Source organism: Nestor notabilis, unplaced genomic scaffold (genome assembly GCF_000696875.1).
Source record: "Nestor notabilis isolate BGI_N333 unplaced genomic scaffold, ASM69687v1 scaffold18770, whole genome shotgun sequence".
Taxonomy (NCBI): Eukaryota; Metazoa; Chordata; class Aves; order Psittaciformes; family Psittacidae; genus Nestor; species Nestor notabilis.
Window position 1 is genome coordinate 22,813 of NW_009911770.1, and position 9,800 is coordinate 32,612.

At 44.5% G+C, this 9,800-nt stretch overlaps 1 protein-coding gene across 1 annotated transcript; it reads left to right on the forward strand.

The window, feature by feature from the left end:
• Positions 1-2,765: 2,765 nt before the first annotated feature.
• ZP2 (zona pellucida glycoprotein 2 (sperm receptor)) lies at positions 2,766-8,650 on the forward strand (the record flags this gene model as incomplete). Its single annotated transcript, XM_010016286.1, has 18 exons — positions 2,766-2,770; positions 2,843-2,916; positions 3,098-3,181; positions 3,268-3,362; positions 4,146-4,304; positions 4,629-4,673; positions 4,932-5,096; positions 5,544-5,640; positions 5,720-5,901; positions 6,318-6,447; positions 6,625-6,806; positions 6,900-6,991; positions 7,077-7,201; positions 7,469-7,658; positions 7,936-8,071; positions 8,158-8,254; positions 8,341-8,427; positions 8,514-8,650. Coding segments are annotated over exons 1-18 (2,082 nt in total), but the record flags the coding sequence as incomplete, so codon positions are not given.
• Positions 8,651-9,800: the final 1,150 nt, after the last annotated feature.

Sequence of the window (9,800 nt, forward strand, 5' to 3'; positions counted from 1 at the left end):
AATAAAGCCAACTCTACCAAAGCCTTGTCTCTTCTCACCTGCACACTTCAATGCCTGGCCATACTGGGCACATAAAAGCAGATCGGGAGGCTTCTATAATGCTGGAAGCAGTGACATTTCCTGTTGTATCATAGTGACATTTGCAATGAGTGTTTTGGGACTGCTTAAAAATAGAAGTCCTGACCTGGCCTTGGGCTCTTTATGTTGCTAAAGCCTTTTTCTTGGTTTTGGTTTTTCTTTTCCCCCCGATACCATCAGCAGTGCTATACAAACAGTCCCAAGGAGAGCCATATTGAGCTCACTGGTGTCACAAATTCCATCCTGCTGCCAGTGTGTGAGGGACAGGGACTGCCAAAGCACATAGGAAAGTGCATCTATGCTGAGGTGATCTGTGCCCTGTGGAGACAGTATGTAACACCCTGATGCTTGGGGGTGTTCAGCACTGCTCTGAGGCAATGCCTTTTTTCCAGGCATTAGAAAATCAGACAAGTAACAGAGAAAAGCAGAGAACTAGAAGAGGAGACCTTGCAGTTTTTTGCTAGAGAATTAAAAAAAAAGCAAGCCATGGTGATAGTTGTGTGTTTCAGGGCACGGATTACCTGTTTACCTGGAACTCAGGCCATAGTTATTGTTACAGGTTAAACAATTTGACAAGGGAATGGCCATGCTTTCTCTGTAGCTCAACATGCAAATTCAGATGTGTTGACTGAAGCAACAACTGATTACTATAGCACATCCTGATGAATTACATCCAACAAACGTACATACTCAAAGATTGGTATTAGGAGATGCTAAAGCGCCAGAGGGCCAACCCAGTTGAGGTGACTGTGGCAATAGCGCTGCTTTAACTGTTAAATGTTGTCTGGCCCAACATCACCTTTCACCTATACAAGCCACAGCCTATTATGAGGCATTTGGGAGTCGGCAGAACACTGAGTTAACTAGCAGGTGAGGGCAGGCTGTCCTTCTGCACAGGGACCATGCATTGCCACTGTTCAGGCCTCCACAGATGTCCTCCGTGCTAGCATCATCACTCTGGTGTGATGCAAGACTAAGACTACTATCCCAGAGCCAGGCACACTCTGGGAATGTGATCCAAAGCTCCCTGGGACTTATAGCTTTCTCACTGACTTAATGAAGCTGGGAATCGGGGCAGAGAAATTGCGAGTAAATTTAACTTTACACTGGATTTGGTTGCGTGAAAGTACCTCATTTGTGGAATTCTTTAAAGGATGTATACTTGAAACACTTTTTTCCTCTACTGTGTTATTTAATCCCAAGCTATTATTATTATATTATTATTCTATTAGTTTTCTGTATAATCATTGCTTTTGAAAACAATGAATCTTATTATCAAAAAAGAGAGAAAAAAGGGTACGTGATGTATGTTTGTGAATTTAGGAGTCTCTGGGGAGTTAAATACTTGCCAAAGGTTAGCCACCTGCTAATCCTTTTGGTGACAAAAGCAGAAGGGTGATGTCTTTTTGTGCTGTTTACTCTGGTGTAGTTATGGATCCGAGCTAGTGCTGCTTGTTGCTATGAGTGGCATTGTGCACACTTGGTATCCCCACTTGCATACTAGCTTTAACTCTGCACTTGCCATGTTCTCACAAGGATGAAAGTTAAAGAGATGCTTCTAAAGAATGTAAATCTTTTTAATTACTTACATTAGTAATCTGCCCTTCCTGTATGGATCATACTGCTTTGCCACACAGTGCTCTGATGGCAATCACACCCTTTGCAGCTACCTGCCTCCACTCATGCTGTTGTCCCAGTTCCCAGCACTTTTGTACCTTCCAGCAGTTGACAAACAGCTCTTTCTCACCACTCTGTCTTTAAGGGAATTGAAGCTACTGTCACTTGGGCTGGGAAACTCTAAAATCTGCTATAGGCAGAGGTCTGTAACTGTAAAAAATATATAAATTAATATATTTTACATGATCACATGCTACATTATACAAAATTTGTTATTCCCTGAAGCCAAATTTAACATCGCATTCCTAAATTACCATCGAAACTATTAATTTCAGTCTCTTCCTGTGATCTATTTTGTTTTCTCACATCTCAAGAATTCGATTACTTTAAAAAATATGAGTCTCTGGGGTTTTTTACAAATCTATTTGAAATCAAAAGCATTGGGGAAGCTGAAAGGTAGCATAAATCTGAGGTGTTTTTCTTTTTAGGTCTTTTCCCCACAGCTTTGAACAATGACAGTCCAGCCGAAGCCTCCAGAGATCTTCCAGACTAAAGACCTGAAGCTTGCCACTTGTGTTTTCTTCCTAATTATATCTGTATCAGCATGGCAGATTAGCTCATACAGGGGAACAAAATACTCTCATTTACATTCAAATCTAACAGTGGAATTGTTTTAAATTATCAGAAAAACTAGCACAGAAATATCCTTTTTAAAAAATAACTGCCAAAAAAAAAAGCATGTTTTTCTATGCAACACCTGGCAAGGAAATAGAGTACACTATCAGAGCAAGACAAAAAAATGCCTTCAAAATAGAAGGAAACACCAACCCATGCCAAAAACTTAATACCCCTCCAGGTCTCCTGTGAGCCCACCTCTTCACAGCACAGAGATCACATCTCTGCAAGAGGCAGGTGTGAGCCCTCAATGCCCTTGGCAGCAGAAAGGCAGCACCTGTGTGGAGCCTGAAGCAGGCCCTATTTAATCCTCCCGGGGCAGCCAAAGAGTAAGCTGTGGTATCAGTGAGAAAATGGTATTGTTTGTGAAGCAGCAGTGCTTGAGTGCCTCAAGGATGTGGTGAGTTGGGTAGGGTGAGGAGCTGGGTTGTTTCTCTGCTGCTATCTCTTTTAGCCCTCTTTTTGCTTGCAGGCTGCTGTTTCTGTTTGGATTTTTGCTGCCCTTAGCCCTTTGTGCTGATGGCCTGGAGGATCGAGATCTCTTAGGTAAGGAGACCTCTCTAGGCTGGTGGTGCTGTAGATGTGGGCTTTAGGTTTGCTTGGAGCTGCTTCCCCTCCGCCTTAGTGCGGAAGGGGGTTCTTGAGTGGGGTGACTTGCTGGAGGGCTTGTAGCATGTGTGCCTCCGGGAGGGTGATGGTGGAGCTGATGGTAGTCTTCCTTCTGCAGAGAGTGTAACCTGTAACAGGGATGGAATGGATGTTGAGTTTTCCATAGAGCTTGGCAACTACTCCTGGCACGTGTACGTTGTTGGTATGTATTACTACTGCCCTGACCCTTTCTGCTGTAGCCTGAAAGCAGGTTCCTGCCTGCAGGGCTAAGCTTCATGTTCTCTCTAGATGTGAATGATGAGGAGATGGTGTACTGTGACCATGATGTGGATCATGAGAGGCTGTTGCTTAGAGTCCTGTTTGTCAACTGCACTAGCCTGGAGGTAAAGGGGTTCTTCATTCTTGGAAGCTGCTGTGATGGAGTGTGGGGCTTTATCCTGGTCAGGACTGAGTTTAATAGAGTTTCTAGTTCTAATTTTAAGTAGAAATACTTATATTTCTGGTAACGCTGTTCTACAAGAGTAGTTCATGCCAGAAGTCAGAAAGTAACATATTACCAAAATATTCATTCTTTCAACTGTGGATTAAACCCCTTTAGACCCTGCCACAAATGTTACTTTATCCTTTAAAGTAGCTCAATTTCTTTGTGTGAGTTTTTGTAGGCAGATGGACCATGTTCAAGAGTTTCAGAACACCTCTTTATATACACATAGGTATAACGACAGCGCAATTAACATCACATGCTGCTCATAGCTGTTGAGGTAGAGTAATAAGTGGGAGGCAAACCCAAATGGGCCTCAAGAACGGAGGCTTTACTGGAATCTTTTGCTTTTAGGCATTTGAAATGCTGCAAGACTCTTGGTTTTGGCATTTATGAACTTGTTACTGGAACAGTTGACTTTGCTACTACAGCCTGCTGATCCTTGGGGCTTTCTTGACTCCTGCAATTCCCCATCTTCTGCTCGTCAACCTAACCTTGTGTGACCCTATGTTTTCCTAGAGAGTACATCCTTTTTCAGAGGGCTTTTAAAATACCAATTCATCTTGCCCTTGCGTTGATACAAACATCTAAAACAACTCTAAAGTTCACTCTCAATGGCTTTTAGTTGTCCTTATGCTGTGGTGAATATTACTGCCTTTTTCTAATTAATGTCTCTTGCCTATAGTATGGTCAGCACCAGCTGAGATTGAGGCTGATGGTGAATGACACAATGGGAGAGGAGAAGAATGTAACCTACAGTGCTCACTGCGATAGTGCTCATGCAGATGAAATCACTATTCCTTTCTTTGCTGGTACAACAAACTGTACAAAAGACTTCATGGCAGTAAGTAGAGGAATTGGAGTGCTATAGATCCTGGTTAGAGGTTTGCAAGGCAGGATGGCTGCCTCCTGGAACTGGATGGCTGGGATCTGGGGAAAGCTCCAGCCAGCTTCAGGGAGGTCTGTTGGCTTCATGTCCATCTTGGCATGGCCACTAGCTCTTTGAAGAGCATTAATGATGCACATGGTCTGGTTCCAGCCCTATTGCAGGGGAAACTGGGATGCTGGTGCCAGCTGTCTCCTTTAAAAACTACAGTAGAGATCTTAAAGTTGTAGGGTTGTGACCCACTGACTGTTCCAGTGGTCTAACCCTTGTGCTATGTTTCAGGTTACTTTCCCAAGACTCATTCCAAGCCTCGGTGATGAGCATATGGTATGTGCCTTCTGTCTTGCGGAGGGGAGGTGTAGGAATGCTTGGGGTTTGGACCTAAACTAAGCCTGGTATCTCCAAGCTGGAGTAGTTACCTCTCTAGGGTACTTGCATCTTGTTGGGAAGCCTAATTCTATGCTATCAGTATAGGGAACTTGAATATAAAACCTGCAAGGTGGTAGCCCCACAGTGTGAAGAGCTGTGTAATGTCTTGGTACTTCTGTGCCTTCCCTTCCTAAGCAAGGATCTCCTGCTTTACAGGTTCCCACAGCTCCAGTGAACTGGACTCTATCAATTGATGATGGAACCATGATACATCAACTGAGCCTTGGACAAGCCATGCAGCAGGGCTATAATTTTCTAGCTGATGGCCACAACCTCATCTTTAAGGCAGCCTTTGCTGCCACTGGAGTTGTCTCCTACAAGGTAGGTGAACAAAGAACTGGTATGGAGGGGGCAGTGCTGCTTTTAACAAAGGCTTGATATCTCCTGTAGACCTGTGGAAAGCACTTGCAGAGGTGGTGCAGTGCTGTAGACCCAGCATGCAGCTGGTGTGTGCAAAGCTGTTTGACTTTGTATAGTTGTTATTGAACTGCCCAGCCCTATAAAGAGGGAAGCATAGTGCGCACTGCAGACAGCAGCAGCTGATGGGTATCCACGTAAGTGGAATTCTAGTCATAGCTTGTCCTGTGAACATCTGGCAGTCTCATGAGCAGATCCCTTTTTGGAAGATTGTTGAGATGGGAAGAAACTCTTGTTGCAAGAATGAATAGCAGCAGTCCTGAACCAGATATAGCATATGGCTCTGGGAGTTGGTCGTATGGTGGATCATGAGCTGAGCACTGTCTAATAGAGCTTTATCTTCTTTGCCAGCACAATGCTAAGATGCTCTACACTGTGGCACTCAAACTCATGTATGGCCCTCCTGAACGTAGGCTAACTGTGGAGTCAAGAATGCTTTGTGCACCAGGTAATGCATGAAGAAAGTCAGAACCTGGACTGCTTCTGCCTTAAGAAAATCTTTATATTTAATGAAGATGTTGTTGCAGGTCCAGCAACCTGTAATGCAACGCACATGACTGTTGCCATCCCAGCCTTCCCAGGGATCCTTATGGCTGTGAGTGTGGAGGATAAGACTATTCCCATGGACCAGCTTCAGGAAAATGGGATTGTTCTGGACACAAAGATGGGGGTCAAGCTGCATATTAGCAAGGGAGTCTTGAAGTCCAGGGTGAGTGCTGATCCTCAAGTCACAGGGGTTGGTGTGATCACAACTCTAGTGCTTCCTGAGAAGTGTAGAGTACAGTAGCTTTAGTCTTGACTAAGCACCTGTCAAGTCAGCTATGTGCCCTAGAGTGACTGAGAGCAGTTGTGATTAAGATGACTGCAAACAGACTTTATAATAGATAGGCAGCATTCAAAGCTAACTTGGCTTTCATGAAGCCTCTTGGCAAAAACAGCTGGAGGTGAAAATATTCCTCCTGGAGTGCACTGGTATTTGGCATGCCTGGAGCAATGCAAATTAACAAACTGGCTGAGGTTTGAAGAGTACCATGGCCTCAGGGCAAGTGGAACCACTCTGATACATGCATGTTTTAAAATGAGCTCTTGTAGTTACGCTCCAGAAGAGTAACTCCTGTCTTTCAGCAACATAGGGAGAGCTGTCCAGGACTTCAGTCCTACATGTCTGCGCTGAAACTGTCTTTTCACTTCCATGGGGAGACTGTGACAATGGTGATGCATCCAGAGTGCCCCTGTGACCAGCACACACCAGTAGGTAAGTGACTGACTTCTGCAATGACTCAGCCCAAGTGTTGCTCAGATAATAATTCTTCAGCATGGCTTGTTCTTGAACTTGTCCTTCACAGGACAGTATCTCTAGTCAGAATACAGCAGCTCTAGGCAGACTAAGCTCTCACTGACTGGCATGGTAATTTGTGAACCTCTGTTACAGCTGCTGTATGCACTCAGGACGGGTACATGGATTTTGAAGTCCTTGCTGCCAGTACTACACCACTGCTAGATTTGGATACGCTTAGGCTTAGAGATCCTGCATGCCGGCCAGCTTTCAAGTCATCTTTGAATGACAGGGTTTGGTTTCATGTGCCACTGAATGGATGTGGGACTAGGTATTGGGTAAGTGTGTAGCCAAGATTGATGGGGTGGGCTCCATGCATTCAGAATGTCCTCACTAACACTGGTATTCTGTATACTACATATTATCTGCAGGTTGATGGGGAGAAGATTGTTTATGAGAATGAGGTGAGGGCATTATGGGCAGACCATGTAGTGCAAAGGATCTCAAGGGACAGTGAATTCAGGTGTGTCTGGAAACCTCTGGCAAATACTTAATCCTGGATATCCATGTATAGAATATAAGACTTAGCTTGTCTTTCCTTGTTACAGGCTAACAGTCCTGTGCTCCTTCAAAGGTGGTGATGCCTCCCTTACTATAAAGGTAGACAACCTTCCTTCTCCGGCTTCTTCAGTGAACCAAGGTCGCCTCTCCTTGGTTCTTCTAAGCTACCCAGGTAAAGCTGACTTGGGGCTCAGGTGGCTGGGAAGCAGCTGGAGCTTGTGAGGGGGAAGATGCAAAAGTGAACTGTTCTGGTGCATGGGCTTCTAATGACCTCATGTGCTTCCTTCCCTCCACCAATGCTATTTGAGGCAGATGTCAAGTCTGCGACTCTAGGACAAAGTGTGGCTGGTGGATCAGCTGCTGTTGAATTGCTCCAGACCAGAGTTCAGGAATTTCTCTTTGCACACTGGCTTATCTAACAAGGCTTTTGTTCTTGCAGAGGACTCGTACAGGCAGCCATACCGTGATGATCAGTACCCAATAGTGAGGTACCTGAGGCAGCCCATCTTCCTGGAAGTTCAGGTCTTGAACCGCAATGATCCCAACCTCCATTTGGTATTGGATGACTGTTGGGCAACAGCTTCACAAGATCCCAGCTCACTTCCCCAGTGGAGTATTGTTGTTGATGGGTGAGTGCCCTGACAGAGAAATGGAAGCACTTCTGGCAGTGCCTGTAGGTGGGAGGATTCTGTCCACTCACCCCTGCCCATCCTTTAGGAACAGAGTTTCAGGTACAAGGGCCTCATTCAATGTGGCCTTCCAGGCACTGCCCTGGTATGCTGGGACTCGTATGACAGTAGCACCTCTATCCTGAACTATCTTGAACTTTGACCTGCTGCTTTAAAAAGAAAAAAAATTAAACCTTCCTTACCCTGCTGTTCTGACTTTCTGCTTATCTTTTGGCAGGTGTGCATATGACCTAGACAGCTACAGGACTGTGTTTCATCCTGTGGGGCACAGTGTCAGCTATGCAAACTATCGTCAAAGGCTGGAAGTGAAGACTTTTGCCTTTGTTTCTGGTGACAAAGCCCTCCCTGGCTTAGTAAGTTATGCTATCCTCCTACTTGGAGCAGTAAGTAGAAGCAGTTACTGTCCCAAAATGAATGGGCCTGTCATTATCTGTCCTAGGTATATTTCCACTGCAGTGTTCTGCTCTGTGACCGTTTTCATCCAGACTCCCCTTTGTGTATGAGAAGATGCCCTAGGCCATCTAGAAGCAAGCGAGGTAATGTCCTAGCAGATGTCAGGTTGCACTGATCCAAGATAATCCACTGTACTATGGGCTTCACCCCTGCTGCATTGCTGTTGTAGGGAGTGGGATGCCAGGTGTGAACTCTGCAGTTGTGAGCTTACAGGGTCCTGTCCTCCTTGTTCCAGAACAATGGTCTGCAACCCAAGGTACTAAGCGAGTGTGGTGTTAATGTGTATTCCTTATGTTGAGTGAAGATCTACCTCCACAAACTGTCTTTCTGCTTGCTTTGCAGGGAGCACTCTCCTGAGCAAGGAGGCATTGGCTGGCATTACAATGACTACTGCTGCTCTTCTCTCTCTGGTGGCCACAGTGCTACTATTTTTGGCTTTTCTTAAATGCCTAAAAAGAAGAGCATCCATGGTAAATGTGGTATGTTAGTGTATTTTTTTACAAATAAACTCAGAAATGTGACTGCAAAGGTTTTCTGGATGAGTTGTGTAGCTATGAAGTTGTTCCTGTATAGCATTCAAGGAACTAGACTGGACAAAGATGGATGTCTGTCTTGCTAAGCAGTGGCACTGCTCCCACTGCCTTTGGCCAGAGTGCTCTAGCTGAACCCAGAACTGAAGCTGTTTAAAAGACCAAGCTTCTTTAGATAAGACTTAAGTGACCATGGCAGCTTCCCCTATACTAGAGAGCTTTTTTTTTTTTTTTTATTGCCTTAGTTCATACTGTAGGATGACTAACAGGGTACTAATTAGTCTTTTCTAGTATAGTAAGAAGCCATTTCTCACAGTAAGATTCCACACTCTTCCTGCCCTTTCCTAGGACTGTAGAAGAGGATTTAACTAAAAAAAAATTAGTTTAAGGTGTAGTGCTCCTTAACAACCGTGCAGTTAACTTGCAGTGTTTAGGCATAATACTGATAACATCATCTAGGCCCTTCACAGCAGTAACCAAATACTCAGTTTAAATTCACTACTAGCTTAGCTGCACCTGTATGAAAACAAGCAGTGTTTCATGCCACCTGGGCAGAATCAAAGCCCAGCTGTGAATGTTACTTCATACTAGTCACTAGATTACAAACTCTAGATTCAATCTTGGAGAGTACAAGGCTTTAATAGGGACAAATGGTAGCTGCTTGGTGAAGGTTTTGTGGCACTTAAATACACTGAGCTGCATGTTCCAGGCAGTAGCCTCTCTAATTGCTAAAGATCAGCAGTACTTAATGCTACATTGCTTTTCAAGGGAAAAGTAAAGTCAGTCATAACTTCACTTGGTTCTGGCTTTCATAAATCACCACTACAGGTGTGGGAGTGCTGAGTCTAGGCTACAGCCTGTAACCAGCCTTAAGTTTACTGCTGGTGAATGTGGAAATTAATCAAACAGCTGTAAGAGACTAGCAAGTCTGTTTTTGAAACTTTTAAAGACCAAGACAGCTGCCACATTAAGGAGTGATGTCAGTTTAAGTCTTCTGGATTTAAAAACTGCACATGTGCATGGTTCTGTTGCTTTTCACTTAGAACATACTTGGGAAGTGCCCTCAAGCTCTGGCACAGGCTCATGTGCTGTAGTTCAC